The 20,640-nt window shown below is 40.0% G+C and overlaps 2 protein-coding genes across 5 annotated transcripts in view; one reads left to right on the top strand and one right to left on the bottom strand.

Annotated features, from left to right (window-relative positions):
- The window catches only part of HSDL2 (hydroxysteroid dehydrogenase like 2), a 61,786-nt gene that overhangs the window by 11,777 nt on the left and 29,369 nt on the right, over positions 1–20,640 (bottom strand). For 3 of the 4 annotated variants that reach the window (XM_025432783.3, XM_049091914.1, XM_025432784.3), the window contains 4 exons: positions 13,443–13,637; positions 11,445–11,516; positions 5,007–5,156; positions 762–890 (listed from right to left, as the gene is read on the bottom strand). In XM_025432783.3, coding sequence (XP_025288568.1) covers positions 762–890; positions 5,007–5,156; positions 11,445–11,516; positions 13,443–13,637 — 546 coding nt within the window. Of the gene's footprint in view, positions 1–760; positions 891–1,252; positions 1,517–5,006; positions 5,157–11,444; positions 11,517–13,442; positions 13,638–20,640 lie in introns of those variants that run through there. The other variant, XR_003129959.3, reaches the window with a different exon arrangement.
- LOC112650112 (60S ribosomal protein L31-like) lies at positions 4,125–4,772 on the top strand. The gene has a single exon (XM_035696742.2). It carries the CDS (start codon positions 4,334–4,336, stop codon positions 4,709–4,711), a length of 378 nt encoding a protein of 125 aa, XP_035552635.1. The 5' UTR covers positions 4,125–4,333; the 3' UTR covers positions 4,712–4,772.

Raw genomic sequence — 20,640 nt, 5'->3', positions numbered from 1 at the left:
TGGAAAGCAAGATCTACAGGACACAGAGTACACACTGTTTTCTTTAATTTATGAAAATTAAAACAGAACAAAGAACGAATAACATTTATAGATCATTAAGTGAACTTTTAAATATTATAATGCTTTAAAGTGTCATTTCTAATAAATGCATGTCGCAATTACCATTTGTAGTGTTCTAAGAGTAGAAAGTAGAAAAAATTATCCTTAAAATTCTCTAGCACAGTTAGGGGTATATGGACAGAATAGAAAAGTATGCAAAAATTCTCTTGGCTAGAGACTCCACAGAAAGGAGAATCATGGGGCCGCAGGAGAGGGCCTCTGTTTCCCATTACAGTTGCAGCAAGATCAAAGCATGACATTACTCTCAGTAAATGAGGTGCAGCTGAGTCCAGCACCTCCTATGTCCCAGGTCCTATTAGAAAGGCAATCTTAGTCCAGCTAGTAGAAATAAATCCACCTAGGAGTCCTTCTGAATTATCTCTCTATTCCCAACATTATCTTATGGGCCTCTGAGTCCTGCAAAAAGGAAATCCTGACTTCTACTTCCCACTTGTTAGCTGAAGTAGAAGGGGCAGGAGAGGGAACCGTAAGATCAGGTACCAAACAATAAGAACAACCTTCTGAAGACTATGTGCTCTTTAACATCAAGAGCCACTAAGATTCTACTGCTGTAAACACAAGTCTTGATTATCTGGAAAGGAATAAAGTTAGAACTAAATTTTTCTTGAACAATCAGTAAATTAATAAAAGTGAAAACTCACCTGAAAACATTTTTACAAAATCATCAGTAGACATACTCATCACCACATCCGCCTGATTGGAGGGCTCTCCATATCCGACATTCCCACCTTTGCTTTTAAGATCAAGAAACCACGTTCCACCATCTTCACCTACGCAAAATGCAAAGATATAAGAAAAAAAAGCCAAAGAAGCCCTGTTCTTTTTTTTTTTTTTTTAAAGATTTTATTTATTCATGAGAGACACACAGAGAGAGGGGGGCAGAGACACAGGCAGAGGGAAAAACAGGCTCCACGTTGGGAGCCTGACACAGGACTCAATCCCGGGACTCCAGGACCATGCCCTGGGCCCAAGGCAGGCACTAAACCGCTGGGCACCCGGGCCACCCCAATGCACCCCTGTTCTTCTTAAACTTAATAGCTGCTACAATTAAAATAATTTTACATAATGCTCTTTTCTAGGCTAAGACCCTCATGCCTCTATCAAATTCAGTAGATATTTATCAAGTACTTACAAGCCAGATACTGGGCTAGGAGCTGAAGGTCCAGCAATATCATGGTTCTCACACAAGATGAAGTGGAGGGTAATGTGGAGTCAGGCAAGTCCGGTGGAAGGTGAGATTTAAAAATCAGGTAAGAATTACTAGATTTTGAGAAGAACTAAAAAAAGTGATTTAGGACTGAAGGCAGAAAGAGAATGAAGAGTGGCATGAGATGAGCTCATGAAGCAGTCCAGAGGCAGGGGGTAGTGGCCATGTGAAAGATTCACTGACTTCATCCTAAGGGATATGCCACGGAAGGAGAATGGTATAGGTTAGTATTTTAAATAGATCACCTAATAGCTATGGAGAATATACTAGAGATGATGCAAAAAGGCAGGTTAGGATGATGCTGGGGTAGTTTGGGAACTTGATGTGTGCCTGAATCAAGATTGTAGCAGTGAGAATAGGAAAAAGTAGGTATATTTGAGAGATAATTTCTTTCTTCTGTTTTGTTTTCCTTTCTTTCTTTTTAAAGAGTTTATTCATTTGAGTGAGACAGAGAGACAGAGAGAGCACAGGCAGAGGGGAGAGGTAAACCCTCCACTGAGCAGGGAGCCCAATGTGGGGCTCAATCACAGAACCTGGAGATCATGACCTGAGCCAAAGGCAGACACTTAACCATCTAAGCCACTCAGGTGCCCCTGAGAGATAATTTCAAAGCAGAAACCCAAGCCTGGGTAAGTGAATATGTTGAGGAAATGTATGGAGAGTGCATTAAAAATGATTTGTGGGCAGACCGGGTGGCTCAGCGGTTTAGCGCCACCTTCAGCCCAGGGCGTGATCCTGGAGTCCCAGGATCGAGTCCCACCATTGGCTTCCCTGCATAGAGCCTGCTTCTCTCTCTGCCTGTGTCTCTACCTCTTTCTCTCTGTGTCTCTCATGAATAAATAAATAAAATCTTTAAAATAAAAAAATAATAAAAATGATTTGCTAGTTTTTGGCTCAGGAAATTGGGTAAGTACTGATGTATTTTGTACTGAGAGGACTACTGAAGAAGAGCAGATTGAATAGGGAGTGTCTGAGGCAGGTGCTGGGAATGGGGAACTGCTTTAGATATGTTCAGATTGAGGCATCTTTGTGACAACCAAGTGAAAATGTCAAATGAAGTCTGACTAGGCTAGAAATATAGATACATAGGGATGCCTGGGTGGCTCAGCGGTTGAGCATCTGCCTTCAGCTCAGGGAGTGATCTTGGGGTCCTGGGATTGAGTACCGCATTGGGCTCCCTGCGAGGAGCCTGCTTCTCCCTCTGCCTAGGTCTCTGCCTCTCTCTGTCTCTCATGAATAAATAAATAAAACCTTAAAAGAATATATAAGTAATAATTTCCTATGGCCACTTAAGCCAGGTGAGTGATTTGAGGTTTCCTAGGGCAAGTCTGTAACTGACAAAGATGATTTCAGACAGAGGAGGAAAGCAAGGAGAGCTGCTGTCAGGGAAGCCAAGGAAGGGAGCTCTCCCAGAAGGCAAGCACAGTCAACAGCTTAAAATGCTGTAGAGAGGTGACAAGGTAATGACAAAGGCCCACTGATGGTATAGGTCACTGAGGACCTTGGTGACAGCAAATTCAGCAGAATGGAGAAATATGGTATGAGAGGAGAGTGAACTGTAGATGAAAACATGTTTGGCTCTGGGCAGCCCAGGTGGCTCAGTGGTTTAGTGCTGCCTTCAGCCCAGAGCCTGATCCTGGAGTCCTGGGATCGAGTTCCATGTCAGGCTCCCTGCATGGAGGCTGCTTCTCCCTCTGCCTGTGTCTCTGTCTCTCTCACTCTGTGTGTCTCTCATGAATAAATAAATAAAAAATATTTAAAAAAAAGAAAAGAAAAGAAAAGAAGTTTGGCTTTTTTTTTAAAAGGGAGAAGAATGGTGGGGGTAGAAGTTGGGTTAGGGGCATTGTGTTTTGTTTTAAAGATGGAATAGACTTTGAGAATGTTAAAATATCACTGGGGAGTAGGATATGCAGGTGAGAGAGAGGGCATAATTAAAAGCAAAAAGTCCCTGAGGAGGCCACAGGAAATGAGATCTAGGACTTTGCCACTCTAAGTGAGATCTGTGGACTGCAGTCCTGTCAGAAATGCAGAATTCAGACCCTGAGACATGCTGAATCAGATTATGCATTTTAGCATGATCCCAGATGATCAGTACGAACAATAAAGCATGAGATGCATAAATCTAGAGCTGAGCTTTGTTCTACTGGGAAGGAAGAAAGAATGATACTCATAATGGCTGATTTGATATCAGATGATGGGAAGCTAAAGCACTTTGTCTACAAGTTTCTATGATCACTGTGAAAGAAGAGGTGGGGTTATCTGCTGAAACTGGCAGGAAAGTGGTGACGGGAGAGATGGGAGATTTGTGGAACACTGAGAAGCTTTAAAATAGTCACTGTGGAAAATGCAGTAAGCTGACCACAGAAATACAGAATTCTGAGGTACCACTCAGATTCCAGCTGTAGAAGGGTGATGATGAATTTCTACTGCTACAGATCCACTGGGTGGTATGACTGTTTTTTTCCATTTTCCCAGGAGGACTGAGCAGCCTGGATGCAACTGCAGGGCAGCCAGATAGTGTGATTCAACCAGGATGAGGCTTCTGACAAGTGGTGACATAAGCACAAAAGGTCCAGGAAATTCAGGATACAGGTAAGAGAGTGGTTAAAGCAATGGACCATGGGCTCTAAGGTGAAAAAAGGAAGGAGAGGGGAAACAGTGGAGACAAAGGATAAAAGAACTGATAATGTCAAAGTTTGCATTCAGTGGGACTGAAGTAGTTCATTCTTAAAACTGTCATTAATATGAGTTGAGAAGAAAAATGCTGAGAAGAAAAATGTTGAGAAGAAAAATATTGAGGGGTTTGAAAACGCTGCCTACGTGCAGACAGACTTGAATAATTTCAAAGATAAAAAGGGTAAGGTGCTGTGGATGATGATATATTACTGTATTACACTGCCTGTCATGATCCATATGCCCTCCTACATAGCATTTCCTCTCACCTACATATGCCAAGAATTTATTTAACACTGGAAGTCTCTTCCTTTCCAACTAGGGCCCGGCAGAATGGCTCCCACAAAGAAGGGTGGCGAGAAGAAGAAGGGCCGTTCTGCCATCAATGAGGTAGTGACCAGAGAATACACCACCAACATTCACAAACGTATCCATGGAGTGGGTTTCAAGAAGTGTGCCCCTCGGGCACTCAAAGAGATCCGGAAATTTGCCATGAAGGAGATGGGAACTCCAGATGTGAGCATTGACACCAGGCTCAACAAAGCTGTCTGGGCCAAAGGAATAAGGAATGTTCCATACTGTATCCGTGTGCGGTTGTCCAGAAAATGTAATGAGGATGAAGATTCACCAAACAAGCTCTACACGCTGGTTACCTATGTACCTGTCACCAGTTTCAAAAATCTACAGACTGTTAATGTGGATGAGAACTAATCGCTGATTGTCAAATAAAGGTATAAAACTCTGAAAAACAAAAACAAACAAAACAAAAAACAAAAAACAAAACCCTGGAAGTCTATGTAATGAGATTTTATATTACATGTGTCCAGATGTACTCAAGAATACAAATCAGCAGTTATTTGCTATTCTTGAATGTCTACATTCTAGGGTTAAGGGTTCTGGATACATCCAACTATCAAGGTGATTGCTACTAGAGGCTGATTTTCTTCCAAGGGAAATAGCCTACTCTGTTTCATAAAAGCACCAAATTACCAAATACCATCCTTACCTGAGAGTTCAAACTGATAAACTGCTTGAGTGGCTTTAACAATGTCATCACTAAGAGAGTCCTTAACAATTCTAAATGTTTCTTCCACAGCTCCAGAACGTTGTTTTGGTGGTGGCTGTGGCTTCTCTTCTTTCAATTCCGGAATAACATCTGTAAAATATTATTGTTATAACGGCTTGAAAGCCTATGCAGTGTAAGGCTATACACAGAACTAATTAATTAACAGAAAAGACTTGCCACCAATGAGACTTGTTTGACAAAAATGACCTTAAATACATTTGGTGACATCAAAAAGCATAAGTCAAATTAATAGGATAACATCCAAACACATCAGTTATGATTATACATGTAAATGGTTTATACTCTTCAAATAAAAGGCTTACTGTCAGATTAGGTTTTAAAAAACCCCAAACCACTACTAAACTATAGTGGCTTTTTTTAAAAAAAAAAAAAACACAAAACAAACAAACAAAAAAAAACAGGCTTAAACAGACTTTTAGGAGTAATAATTAGTTATTCCTCTGTCACTCCCTCCGAGTTCTAAAACCAAATGAGAAAAGAAAACACTAGAGTCAAAATCAGGGAAATCAGAATATAAACCATGAAATCAGTGGAGCTGAAATGGAGATTATAGCTTAAATCAATAGCCAAGTGACTTCCTAATAACTTTGCCTCTATATTGAAATTAGTTCTTTCATTCCTGAATTGAATTTGCCTCCTCCCATCAGGGCTTAGAAATGCCTCTGAAAATAAAGATTGTGTGAAAACCAGGGACAACCTTCTCAGAAAACCTTCACAGGGCTCTAAACCATAGAAAGTCGTTTCCTCTTCCAGTTTCATCAGATTGGTGTCCCTCCCACCGGATGAAAAGGGAGGTCAGGCTATCGGCCTCATGAAAGCCCCCTCCCTGCTCCCTCCGTCTAGAAACAGAAGGCTAGGGGAATGGAGGTTATCCACTTAACCCACTGGCCATAACCATCCAGCATATAATGAGCCAGGGGATCTACAGTCCATAAGACAATTCCCAGAGCATGAAGCTGTCTCTCACTATCAACCTCTGTTCCTTTGATATTTATCCTCCGGGAATCACTTGTGGGTAGTCTGGCAGTTGCCCCCAGAAACAAGTGAGAACAATTCATTAATTAAATTAACTCCAAGGCCAATATGTGCTTTAGGCTAAAATTTAAATCTCCATTTACTTTCGAACTCAAATTACACCCAGCCATATTGTCCTATATAACTCATCAAAGGTTATTAAACAAAATCTAATTGATAGCATAAAGCATCATACAACAGAAGCAATATAAAAGTATCCCATTTTGCTGGGTATAAATTACCTTCCATTATGATGATTCCAGAGACAAACAAAAACAACGATAAAATCCTTATCTACTTACAAGGTAAAATCCAAACAGATCTTAAAGATGAAATCCTCAAGATCCAACGGAGCAAAGAAGAAACACACTTTTTAAAAAACTTGTAGTCAGTTTATTATTTTAAAATTCATACAGATAATGTACCCCTTTACTGCCTACACCCAGGGCAAACAACTCCGACTGCCCTGCCTTTGGCATGGCATTGCTTTTTATTGATGGGACAATATGTATAAATGATGACCATAAGTATACAGCTCAAAACGTTATCAGAAGAATTGGATGGTAGAAAGGGTAAAGGAGAGTGAGAGGTATAGGCTTTCAGTTATGGAATGATTAAGTCACAGGGATAAAAGGTACAACATAAAAAAAAAAATAAAAGTTATGACATAGGGAATATAGTCAGTGGTATTGTAATAACACTGTATGATGACACGTGGTAGCTACTCGTGGTGAACATAGCATAATGTATAGAGGTGTCAAATCACCATGTGTACACCTAAAACTAATGTAATATTCTGTGTCAACTATACTCAGTAAACTTTTTAAAAGGTTATCAGTAAGTCCCCCAGGAGCCTGTGGTGCCAAAGAGATTGCAGCAAAAACTTCAGTGTAAGGTTTCTTTTATGTAAATTGCATAATTTATCATTGGGAATATTAAGACATGGCATAATGACTTTGCACAAGAGAATAAAACTACAGGAGACCAAAAAACAAAAACAAAAACAAAAACAAAACAAAACAAGTCAGTAGTGGGACACCTGGGTGGCTCAGCAGTTGAGTGTCTGCCTTTGGCTCAGGGTTTGATCCCAGGGTCTGGGGATCTAGTCTTGCATCAGGCTCCCTGCAAGGAGCCTGCTTCTCCCTCTGCCCATGTCTCTGCCTATCTCTCTGTGTTTCTCATGAATAAATAAATAAAATCTTTAAAAAAAAGTAATTTTCTTGAAAGGTACAGTCAATAGACTACAAATATGTAAGCTTTAATGAGAAAGAGCATTTCAGTAACCAAAAAAAAAAAAAAAAAAAAAAAAAAAAACCAGTCGCTGTCATACCCTCTCCTAACTTTACACTTAAATATGAACATGTGAACAAAATACTAAATATCACTTAGACTTACAATCTACTGTCAGAATCTAGGAAGAAATGTTCAGTAACTCTAAAGTAGACAGAATCAGCCTAAGAACATAGGACTGCCTGTGCTTTGCTTCATGAAAGAGCTCAGAGAAAGAATTGCTCTGCTCACCTAAACAAAGAAGACAGCTTTCCATATTTTTAAACCTCTGGACCAGACTCTGGGCTTGTATCAGCTAGAAGACTAGCTGTTCTATAATGCGGCCTTTTAAGAACGCCTCCATCTTTCTTCTTTTTTTTTTTTAAAGATTTTATTTATTTATTCATGAGAGATAGAGAGAGAGGCAGAGACACAGGCAGAGGGAGAAGCATGCTCCCTGCAGGGAGCCCCATGTGGGACCGGGTCCCAGGTCCCGGGATCACACCTGAGCCAAAGACAGACGCTCAACCACTGAGCCACTCAGGTGTCCCCACCTCCATCTTTCAAATCCAATTTCAAAGCTTGTAGTTCCCAAATATCAGAGGAGCAGACAGTAGGGGGAGCCTTGTAGTAATTCATCCTAGGAAGTACAAGTCCCAAAGGGTTACTGATAAAAATGGGGAGAGGAAGAACCTTGGGAGCAGGGCATGCAGGAAACAGTAGGAGGTAAAAGAAAGTCCCATGTCAATCCTGCACACTGGCACCAGCTATATGCCTAACAGGTACTACAACAGAAGCTACAGCTTTGGAAGCGAATTCCACCAGATGGACAGGGAGTGGAGCCAAAAGCAATCCATGCACCTCTGTCATTTGATTGTACTAGCTCTTGAGATAGCTCCCAATCTGGAAATGATTTAACGGGGGGGGGGGGGGGGGATGATAACCTGATGCCTATGAAAAACAGTGTACCATTGAAGAGAAAAAAAAATCCATCTTTAAAAATAATTCACTATGAAATCCACAAGAATTCCTCCATATGAAAACTCTATGAGACAGGGGCACAAAGTCATATATAACTGGCTGGGATGAAAAGATAATGGAAAAAAATGAAAAAGGAAATAGAGCACATGAGAAACAAAAAGTACGACAGCAAAAATAAAAGAAACACTATAGGCCATAGGGACGAGATGAAAAGTGTCAACGATCTTTTTTTTTTTTTTTCAATGTAGACTCCATACCCAACGTGGGCTTCAATTCATAACCTCAAGATCAAGAGTTGTACATTTTACTCAATGAGCCAGGCAGGCACCCCGTCAAAAGTCTTATCAGCGATATACAGTACAAACTTGGAAAGGTCTCCCAGGATGCAGAAGGAAAGAACAATAAGATAGAAACAATAAAAGGTGGTGACAAATACAAAGGAAAGGAGAAGGACAGCTAGGCTAAGAGTAAGTGTTTCTGGGGAGAATCCAAAATAACTGGAACAGAAGCAGTTAAAACTATAAAGAAAAACAACAATAAACTGAACAAACAGGACTCCCTGGGCTCCCTGTGTTGCAATGAGGTGGAGCAGGGAGGAGAGGAGATCAATGAAGAAATGATAGTACTGTTTTTAATATGAGAAAAGACACACATTTAAAATTATGTGCATAGTTTACAATATACTTCATAAGCTACAAATACATTATATAAAACAAACATACACAGCACAAATAACCAGAAAAGGTACAATCAAATGTTAATAGGATTATTAACCTGAAAGGTGAGCCATTCCCCCAGTTGATGACGGAGGGATTACACAATGAGAGAGAAAGTGTGAAGTCAACATACAGTGGATGTGGATATGGACTAAAAAAAAAACATCACCTGAAAGAGATGTTAGATTCCAGGCCAGATATACTGGATGATTACCTATGTGAATATATTAATGTACCTAAAAAACTATTGAATAGAATTGCATGAACAAGGAAGAATAGAGAAAAGAGCTACAGCAGCAAATGCTCTGTCCAGCAGCATATGGGGAAGAGAAGCTTTAGCCAAGGGAATGGGAGTATTGTGACCTCAAGGATGAGGGCATCCCTCATGCGGAGATGGATATATGGAATGCAGTCAATACACCTAATATATTCTGATTCCACAAGCAAAATTGCTTCTATCAAAATTTGATGCTAACAAACATCAAATTTCAATAGAAGTGTATCTTATATTTTACTTATCTAACCTCTCTCATTCTGATTCTACAGTCATGAAACAACCTTCTGATTATAATTCTGTTCCCTATGTCATTATGACCCAAGGGAGAGAATGGGCTGTTATACCAACTACGCACTTAGTCCATGAGATGGCAACTCTTCATCATAAATTAATAAATTGGATTACTGCAGGGAAATATGCTAATTTAAAGGACATTAAGTATTTGGGAGTTAGAAAAGCAATTTAAGTTTACTGTTTATGGCTATGGGCTTTGCAATCAGAAACTACAAATTAAATCCTGGTTCTGCCACATGCATGATTTCGGATGTAAAACGAAGATAATACTTGCCTTGTAGGCTCATAAGTGTTCAATGAGATAGTGAATGCAAAGGACTTAGCATAGTGTTTGAAACATAGTAGTGCTCAATAAATATCTGTTGAAAAACAAAATGAATATATGTGATCAATAAGTAGTTCTTATTAATTTAAATTTGGAATCTAAATGAGTGCAGATCCATTATCAGGGTGATAAGCCAAAAAAAAAAAAAAAAAAAAAAAAAAAAAAAAAAAACCAGCATTTTGCTCTTGCCTACCTACCCTGAAGTCTAGACTCTTTTAGACTTTCATAAGCTGTATATTTTTCAAGTTTTTTATAGAAAAGTTAGATAGAAAAGTTGCCTTTAGAAAAAAAAAAGATTTTTATTTCTTCATGAAAGACAGAGAAGCAGAGACATAAGCAGAGGGAGAAGCTGGCTCCATGCAGGGAGCCCAATGTGGGACTCGTTCCCGGGACTCCAGGATAACGCCCTGGGCCGAAGGCAGGTGCCAAACCGTTGAGCCACCCAGGGATCCCCAAAGTTGCCATTTTTAAGTAGTTTTTTAAACTATCTCCAAAAATGTGGACAAAGAAAAGATAAAGATAGAAAAGAGGAAGCCAGAAAAAAGGTTGGCACTGAAATGCACTGCGGTATAAGGTTCTATAAATTTGCTACAGAAGTATACAGGAAATTTGTTCTTAAATTTCCTTGTAGCCATCTAAAGAATCTGTGATCACTTAGGAGAGTCACCATGTCTAGAAGATAAAAATAAGGTAAGAGCCCAGGAGAAGCGATTCTTGTTAATAAATCATGAGAGAACTTCTCATGGCTATTTGTTAAAGTGTGTCTTCTGACATCTTTCAGTAAGCTAGTGGCATAAAGTCAGAACACAAGGACTAAAATGTAAACTCTGGACCAATTAAAGGAAGCTATTGTTCCTAAATTACAAAAACAAAATAAGGTAAAACCAAAACCTCCTCTGAAGTTAATTTCTTCCATAAAGTAGTCATACAGCATGAACTCTGAGAATATTTGGTGTACTTTGATCGACACATTTTTCTTCAAAATAAAATAACACATCAACATGAAATACCTAAAGACAGTGCCAAGAAAAAGAACTAAAGCCTTTAAAAGGGTTTGTTTTCTTTTTAGACTTTTTTAAAAAAAACAAATGAAAAGAATGTATTAAGAACTTCTTACTCGTAGAAGGAAAATATAATCTTTGCTTGAATTAACAAAGACCATATATTACTACTTGTCTAGTTTAAATTACAAAATAGCTTAAAAGCATAAGGCAAGAATGTCCAATTTAATATTCTGAAAGATGGGCAGCCCGGGTAGCTCAGTGGTTTAGCGCTGCCTTCAGTCCAGGGCATGATCCTGGAGACCCAGGATCGAATCCCACATCAGGCTCCCTGCATGGAGCCTGCTTCTCCCTCTGCCTGTGTCTCTGCCTCTCTCTCTCTTTCTATGAATAAATAAATAAAATAAAATAAAAATATTCTGAAAGAAATAAAATAGTTAGCATCTTTATTTTCCTACATAAAATATGGTCTATACCTACCACGTGATTCCGCTTTCTTGATAATTATATCTGGGTGTTCATCTAAGAAGAAATCTGGTAACAAGGGATGGCCTGGAAATTGACCAAAAAAAAAAAAAAAATCAGGTTACTATGACAACTCCAATATATTAAGATTTTAACACCTGTTTAGTGAACATTGTATGTTTTTATTGTAATGATCATCCTAGTGCAATGGAAAAGACTCCCATGAGAACCGTCAAACTACTTGACAAAGCTAAAATACTTTTCCCATAACCAAGTTATCCTCCTTTACTATGGCAAATTTCATCTCTAAGATCCAACCAAATTATGTTGTGCCTCACAACTGCTCTCCCAGGAGGCTGTGCCCCCTTCTCACCATCCATTCTATCCAACCCTTTTGTCCTACATCTCTCCAGAGTGCCCCGGACTCACCTGGCCCCCTGGGAGAAGGGGGTTCCTCATTGAGAAGGACTTGTTTCCCATCTCTGTCCCTCTCAGAATATTAAAAAAACTGCAGGAATGCACTGGTCTTTGTTATATCCTAACATTTATCAAAATACCCATCTTAAGTTCTCAACACTTGATAGGATTTTTAACCTTAAATTTAAGACTTTGTGCACAATGACACTGTGTCTTTAAAACCTAAAGTAGTAATTACATTGTACCAGGACCCAGAAGACCTGGATCTGGTTTAAGTTCTGTCCCTTATTAGATGACTGCTCCAAGGCAAAGATTAATTTCTTTGGGCCTGTTTTTCTACTGTAAATATTAACTGCTGGATACTGTGATTGTATCATATGCCAGGCACTGTGCCAAGCACATTATACACATTACTGCATTTTTTTCTTACAAACATCCTGTGTGGAAGTTGTTATTCCCTTAACTTGACGAATAAGGAAAGTGAAGCTCAGAGAAAGTGGGTGACATGCCTGAAGTCACACAGCTAGTGAGCAGCTGAACTAGAATCTGAACCTAGGTCATCTTCTCTCAAACTCCATGCTCTTAATCCCTAAAAATACTGCTTCCCTCACAGGATTGCTGTGAAGAGCAAATAGATAATGTATATTAAATTGCTTTGTGGGACACCTGGGTGGCTCAGTGGTTGACTGTCTGCCTTTGGCTCAGGTCATGATCCCCGGGTCCTGGGATCAAGTCCCCACATCAGGCTCCCCGCAGGGAACCTGCTTCTCCCACCGCTTATGTCTCTGCCTCTCTGTGTCTCTCGTGAATAAATAAAATGTAAAAACAAAACAAAACCCCATACAACTGCTTTGTAAAACCATAAAGAGCTATTTAATCTAATTCAGTTAAACTGAAGAGACATACGGGGGGACACAAATATAAATATGCGGAAGTGCAACCTAATGAATAATATTTAAAATACACTTCAGCACAAATAAATATCTCTCACAGCTATATTGTCTCATTTAATACAGATTATGTTTTATACATAAAGATCTCATTATCACCATCATCACCTTCAATTTCAGAGAGGAAGAATGATTTTTGAACAAGGGGGCCTACTGAGAACTTCTCAAATCATAGGGCAGACTGTACAAAGGGCAGACTGTTCACTCATCTTCACCATCCAGTAAGCTAGCTGCTCTTAAGAGACTGCCCTAAAGAGAAAAATATTTGAAAGAGTCCATATTCCTAAAAAGTTTTCATAGGAGACTCACTCTCGTATCACTTATTACCACATCTTTGAATAAAGTCTTTACTTTGTGATTTTAAGACCAACATTAAAAACCAATTTTCAGTTTCAGTTTCAAGATCTGGAAATGGCTATTAGCTGATGTGTCTTCTGTATCTGTACATTACTTAAAAAGCTCTCAATTCACTTCTATTTTTCCTTTCTTTTTGAAGTTAGTATGGTCTTCCCCTTCATTAGGAGGTTGGCTTTTAAAAGAACATAGTAGTTTTGTAATCACACAAACGTGCATACAAAACAGGTAAGTGTTTCTTGAAGGCAATGTAGAAAAATACATCACTACTTTTAGAAACTGTAAGCATTACCTGGTTTAATTGCATAGATGTCAAAATTTTTTATTCCTTCTTCTCTTAAGATATTTTCATCAATAATAAAGTTTCCAGTAAAACTTTTTGGCCTTTTAAAAATGGAATAGGCAGCATCAGCAATGATCTCAACTTTTCTACACTGGCTTTCAATACCAGATCCTCCCAGCATATCCATAGCAGCGGTGTGGATGGCTGCAGAGAGAACACACATACAGAACTCCAAATCAAATAACAGGACTGTGTAAGTAACAAGACAGCTGATCTCTTTATTTCACAGGTGATGAAAACAAGGTCCAGAGAGCTTAAGGGATTTTCTGCTGACATAAGTGGGTAGAAAACACACAATCCTTACTCTACACAACACTGCCTCATAAAACAAAACGCCTTTGTGAGACTCACAGCAAAATTCAATTAGACTTCGGATTTAGAATGCTCTAGAATTTGCATTTGATTCTTGAATGTTAAGAAAGCCAAGAAGGTATAACAGAAAAAGCACCAAGAAGTCAGTCAGGTGAGCAGGACTGTTAGGCCAACTATGTTGTGGTTTTTGGCAAGTCACTTGAACCTCTATGGGCCTCGGTTTCCTGTCTCTAAATATAGAGCTCATTTCCTAAGTTTATTGTCTCACCCCTCTATTAGAATATAGAGGCTTTGATTTAAATAAAAAACTAATAATTTTTTTTTTTTTCCTAGGGGCACCTGGGTGGCTCAGTCAGTTAAGTGTCTGCCTTCAGCTCAGGTCATGATCTCTGGTTCCTGAGATCGAGCCCTGAGTCAGGCTCCCTGCTCATCGGGGAGTCTACTTCTGCTTCTGCCTCTCCCTCTGCCCTTCCTCCTTATTTGTGTTCTCTCTCACATTCTCTCTCAAATAATATCTTTAAAATTTTTTTTAAATTAAAAACTAAAAAATTATTTAAAAAAAGAATATAGAGTCTTTGTTTTTCTTGTTCATCACTGTATGCCTAGTGGCTAAAGCAATGACAAATGCATCATAAGCACTCAATAAATACTAGCTGGATTTTTTTTGTGGTCCCTTTTAAGCTCAGGTACTACTTTATTTTATTTATTTATTTATTTAAAGATTTTATTTATTTATCATAGAGACACAGGCAGAGAGAGAGGCAGGCTCCATGCAGGGAGCCTGATGTGGGACTCGATCCCGGGTCTCCAGGATCATGCCCTGGGCCGAAGGCGGCGCTAAACCACTGCGCCACCAGGGCTGCCCATCAGGTACTACTTTAATACAGGAAATACCAGAAAATAACGAGAAGCAAAGGAAGTATTTAAAAATTATCTATAATCCCCCTACTCAGAGATAATTACTATTAATATGTGCATATAATATTTACTGTTTTAGGTGCATATAACTTTTTTTAAAGACTTTATTTATTTGAGAGAGCAAGTAAGCATAAGCAGGGGGGAGGGGGAGGGGCAGAGGGAGAAGCAGACTTCCTGCTGAGCAAGGAGCCTAATGTAGTACTTGATCCCAGGACCCAGCGATCATGACCTAATTTGAAGGCAGACTCTGCTTAACCAACTGAGCCACCCAGGTGCCCCCTTGTTTTAGGTGCAATTTTTAAATTCTATGTTTTTTTTATGAGGTAACTTGAAATTCTACCCTTCAAAGTACACTATTAATTATACATACTCAAAATTGTGAACAGTAACTTATCTCAATTTACTTAAATATATTTTAGCTTATATTTCAAACAATGAAATCAGCTTGTTTAAATGTACCTTAGGTTTCAGTTTCTAGTAATTTTTTAAAGATTTTATTTGCTCATGAGAGATACAGAGAAAGAGGCAGAGACACAGGCAAAGGGAGAAGCAGGCTCCCTGCAGGGAAGCCTCATGTGGGACTTGATTCCAGGACCCTGGGATCACGCCCTGAGCCCAAGGCAAATGTTCAACCACTGAGCCACTCAGGAGTTCACAGTTTCTATTAATTTAAAAGTTCTCTCCATACCACTGTTAAACCATCATTTTAAATCATTACGTAATGGAATAATTTACATAATTCAGTCCACAAGATGAAGTTTATAGCTTTTATAGCCACTGATCTCCTTTCATTTATTCAACATATAGTGATGGAGTCAGGCACTATTGCAGGGATTGGGGACAAATGAGTTGATAGAACAGACAAAAGCTCCTACCTTCATGGTGATCACATTCTAGCACACATCCCTACTTCAAAGACAGCACAGTTAACTTGGGGAATATCCTAGAAGCACCGAGTTAGAAAATTAGTCCCTACCTTTTAACTATAGTTCCTTTACTAGGAAGAAATTTTTTATTTAACCAATAGTTCAAGAGCTCTGGTCTCTCTCTTAATGTGATACTTTATCAATAAAAAATGGCTGCTAGGGATCCCTGGGTGGCGCAGTGGTTTGGCGCCTGCCTTTGGCCCAGGGTGCGATCCCGGAGACCCGGGATCGAATCCCACGTCGGGCTCCCGGTGCATGGAGCCTGCTTCTCCCTCTGCCTGTGTCTCTGCCTCTCTCTCTCTCTCTCTCTCTCTCTGTGTGTGACTATCATAAATAAATAAAAATTAAAAAAAATGGCTGCTAATATTTATCAAGTGCATCTTATGCTAGGCATGCTGCTACATATGCTATATTAGTTATCCAAATGAATTCTATGAGGTAGGTACTGTTATTATTCCTGTTTTACAAAGGAGAGCACTCACACAGAGGAGTTAAGTAACCTGTCCAAGGTTACAGGAGCTAAAATTCAAACACCTAACAGCTTGACTTCAGAGCCAGGATCTTAACCACCATGAATCTAAAGGGTCATATGATCAATATTAACCAACATTCTTAGACTTCAGTTATCTCACTCCCATAAACTGCAGAATTTTTTTTTCTTTTCGAGAGACCGCGAAGAAATGAGCATGCAGGCAGTGGGGAAGGATGGAAGGAGAGGAAGAGAGAATCCCAAGGAGGCTCCATGCTGAATGCGGAGCCCAACACAGGGTCTAATCTCCGGACCCTGAGATCATGACCCAAGCTGAAATCAAGAGTCAGACACGTAACCAACTGAGTCACCCAGGCACCCTAACTGTAGAATTTTTCTAAAAATATTTCAATTAAAAAAAAATTCAATATAAGTGCCTGGCCAGGATAGCATGGGACTCTTGGGCTCTGGGTCATGGGTTTAAGCCCCACATTGGATGTAGAGGTTACTTAAAATAAATAAACTTTAAAAAATGTCAATATAGGGATCTCTGGGTGGCGCACCGGTTTAGCGCCTGCCTTTGGCCCAGGGCGCGATCCTGGAGACCTGGGATCGAATCCCATGTCGGGCTCCCGGTGCATGGAGCCTGCTTCTCCCTCTGCCTATGTCTCTGCTTCTCTCTCTCTCTCTCTGTGTGACTATCATAAATAAATAAAAATTAAAAAAAAAATGTCAATATAGTGCATCTTATAACTGTATGCATATGTTTATACTCTAATCTCACTGTAGACCATATGAATAAGAATTCTTAGAAACTCTAAATTAAGAATATGTCATGGATGTATACATGTTTCCTGCATGTTCATGTGTACAAATATGTACACAACTTAAGAACAATGAATGATTTTCCCAAACAACCTATCTTTACTTCAGTAATCTTTCTACAGAAGATACCAAAGAAGGCAGAGATGCTCAAAAATCAGGAAATAAGCCAGAGTTATTTTCAAGAAACATTTTGCAATGTCGTAGGCTGCCCTAATAAGTTTTAAAACTGGTAACAGAAGCAAGTTCTCAGTAGGATATATCAAATGAAATTTCTGAAAAGAAAATAAGCAAAAATTTTCATGAAACCTGTTATGCCTTGGATCACAAGAATCCTAAAGATGACCCTAGAACTTAATTATTATTAAGAAATAATTGGAGAAGTATCTAATAGTTTCCAATTGATTCTCCTGATTGCAAGCTGCTCAAAACACACAGTAACAAGAGCCTTAATATCAACCAAAGAGGGGCACCTGAGTGGCTCAGTTGGTTAAGCATCTGCCTTTGGCTCAGGTCATGATCCCAGGGTCCTGGGATAGAGCCCTGCATCAGGCTTCCTGCTCAACAAGGAGTCTGCTTCTCCTTCTTCTTCTGCCTCTCCTCATGCTCCATCTCTTCTCAAATAAATAAATAAAACCTTAAAAAAAATATTGACCAAAGATGTTCTTTCACATAAACATAGAGAGTACATAGCAGACTTAAAACATCAGCATTGCCTTTGACTCCTCCACTGGAAAGAGAGCTTGTCTCACCTCTTTAACACCTGCCAGCCCCCAAAGGCATACACATATTCTTTGTGTACTCCTGAACCAAAGATATCATTGATCATAAAGTGTACCGCTAAGAAAAAAGAACACCTGCAATTAAACTACAGTACGTCATTAATAGTAAGAGCATCCTGCTATCAAAGATGTAAAAATGTGAAAACATGGGCATCTCAGGATCAATGAAATATATATAAACTGCTATTTAAACAAGTTGGTAACCAAGTCCCTTAAAAAAACAGGAAACTAGTTTTGATTTTCAGCACCATGGAGGCCAGCTATTATCTTATTGTCCTGACCTCCCTGGTTAGCTGAGTTCCCACGTCTATTTATAATGTGGTCCAGGTGACAGAGGACTGCAGCTGTTCTGATACTTTTTTTTTAAAGATTTATTTATTTATTCATGATAGGCAGAGAGAGAGAGAGAGGCAGAGACACAGGCAGAGGGAGAAGCAGGCTCCATGCCGGGAGCCCGACTCAGGACTCAATCCCGGGACCCCAGGATCGCTCCCCGGGCCAAAGGCAGGCACCAAACCGCTGAGCCACCCAGGGATCCCTCTGATACTTCTCTTAATCTTCCTCCCTGCTGTCAGTTCTGCGATCAACAGCTGGATTCCCTGGCTCCTCACCCTAGGCCATGTGAGGTCTATTTCAAAGTGTACTTTCCTCTTCTATCACACTCATTCTGACCACTCAAGAGGTAAGAGGCAGCAGGCATTTTGAATAGCAGCCCACTTCCCTTCTCCCCACCTCACCCTCCATTTTGACACAAACTATGAAGTCAGTCTTGTAAAAAGAACAAGTAATACCTTTTTTTTTAAGATTTAAAAAATCTCTAAGAGACACAGAGAGAAGAGAGAGACATAGGCAGAGGGAGAAGCAGGCTCCCCAAAGGGAGCCCGATGTGGGACTAGATCCCAGAATTCCAGGATCACGCCCTGAGCCGAAGGCAGATGCTCAACTGCTGAGCCACCTAGGCGTCCCAAAAGTCCTAAAAGTTATACTTTTATACTTCTTAAGCTGACCTAGCTGGGGCTTGAGAGCCTCCTGTTATTTAAACTACTAAGGCCTGTTCTCTGACTCCTCTGGATGTGTTGAATTCAATGGGGTGAGAAGTTCTAAATCCAGAAGGGAAAATGTGGCCAGTGTACAGAAGGAACATGAAGCCAGAAAGGACAAAGAGTGGACTAGGGCACTGTTCTGATTATAGTTACACAGAGGTTACACTGTGTCCATTCCATTAAGTGCAAGAAGTCTTTTTTTTTTAATTTTTATTTATTTATGATAGTCACACACAGAGAGAGAGAGGCAGAGACACAGGCAGAGGGAGAAGCAGGCTCCATGCACCGGGAGCCTGACATGGGATTCGATCCCGGGTCTCCAGGATCGCGCCCTGGGCCAACGACAGGCGCCAAACTGCTGCGCCACCCAGGGATCCCTAAATCTCCTTTTCCATGAAGGGAATAATGTTGGGAGATTATTTCTGGTCCCAGTAAGCATAGAGAGGGCTGCTCTACACAGCCTTGGAAGAGAAAACATGCTTTTTTAAATAGAGGCCTCACAAACAGCCTGAGGCCTGGACACCCTCTCAAATCCATTTTCATTGTCTCAGTCATGAATAACTCAATATCCTAGCTAGCGTTTCTGCCTCCTCTATGATCTTCTAAACCATCCATTCAGATGTCAAATTAAACTTTTTTTTTTAAAGATTTTATTTATTTATTCATGAGAGACACAGAGAGGGAGGCAGAGACACAGGCAGAGGGAGAAGCAGGCTCCATGCAGGGAGCCCAACATGAGACTCGATCCCGGGTCTCCAGGATCACACCCTGGGCTGAAGGTGACACTAAGCTGAGCCACCCGGGCTGCCCCAAATTAAACTCCTTAAACTCATCAGCAACCCTATCACTCCATTTTTCCTCTGCTCTCCTGCTTCTAAAATTCTGACGTGGCTCTGTCCTGAATACAAGGTAAAATTCAAGCTCCTAAACTTGGCAATCAAGACCTGGGGCTTAGCTCATTCAGCACCCCCCTGCCCAGCCAGCACCCCTCAACCTCACACCTACCCAACATTCCAGACAACTGCTCAAGTTCAGTGGGAAAAAACCCACAGCCCATCTATCATACATACATACACCAGTATTAAATTCCTTGACAGTTCCACCACAGTATTTTCTCATACCATGGCCTTTGTTGCACCCCCTACCAGGAACACCTTGTCCAATTCTTGAAGATTACAAAATCCCCTTCAATTTCAATTGTTTACCTTTATCAGAAAATCTCCTTTCATAACCTTTTTTTTTTTTTCCTTTCATAACCTTTAACCACAACTACATGGCCCTCTTGTTCTTTTATTTATTTTTTTAAAGATTTATTTATTTATTCATGAGAGACAGAGAGAGAGGGGCAGAGACAGGCAGAGGGAGTAGCAGGCTCCCTGTGGGGAGCCTGATGTGGGACTAAATCCCAGATCCCAAGATCACACCCTGAGCCGAAGGCAGACGCTCAACCGCTGAGGCACCCAGGTGTCCCTCTCTTGCTCTTTCAAAAGTATCCTGTACATAATTCATAATGTCATGTATTTCAAGGAATAGGACTGTAAATTCAATTTACAATGCCATTAAGTCTAGGCCCCAAGTAATATCAATGGTTCCAAGATGTACAGTAAAACTTCTAAAATGATTATCTCAGAGCTAAAGCAAAGATGCTGGCAGCGAGCTGATTTCTCATGTCAATGCTGGTAGTGTCCTCCACATTCCCTTTCATGTAATGTTCTGCTCAAAAGGTCTATTTTGGAGCTAGGCAGGAGGTAATTTTACTGTACATTCATGAATTCATCAAATAGTTACTGAATGTTTACAGTGACTATAATAAAGTGAACAAAGCAGATACTGTCTCTGCCTTCAAGAAAATATCATTCTAGCAAGAAAGACATT

Source organism: Canis lupus, chromosome 11, assembly GCF_003254725.2.
Source record: "Canis lupus dingo isolate Sandy chromosome 11, ASM325472v2, whole genome shotgun sequence".
Lineage (NCBI taxonomy): Eukaryota > Metazoa > Chordata > Mammalia > Carnivora > Canidae > Canis > Canis lupus.
This window is presented reverse-complemented; position numbering and strand designations above follow the sequence as displayed.

Bases quoted from the DNA above. Each gene is read 5' to 3' on its own strand.
- LOC112650112 (XM_035696742.2), top strand. From the start codon at position 4,334: ATGGCTCCCACAAAGAAGGGTGGCGAGAAGAAGAAGGGCCGTTCTGCC.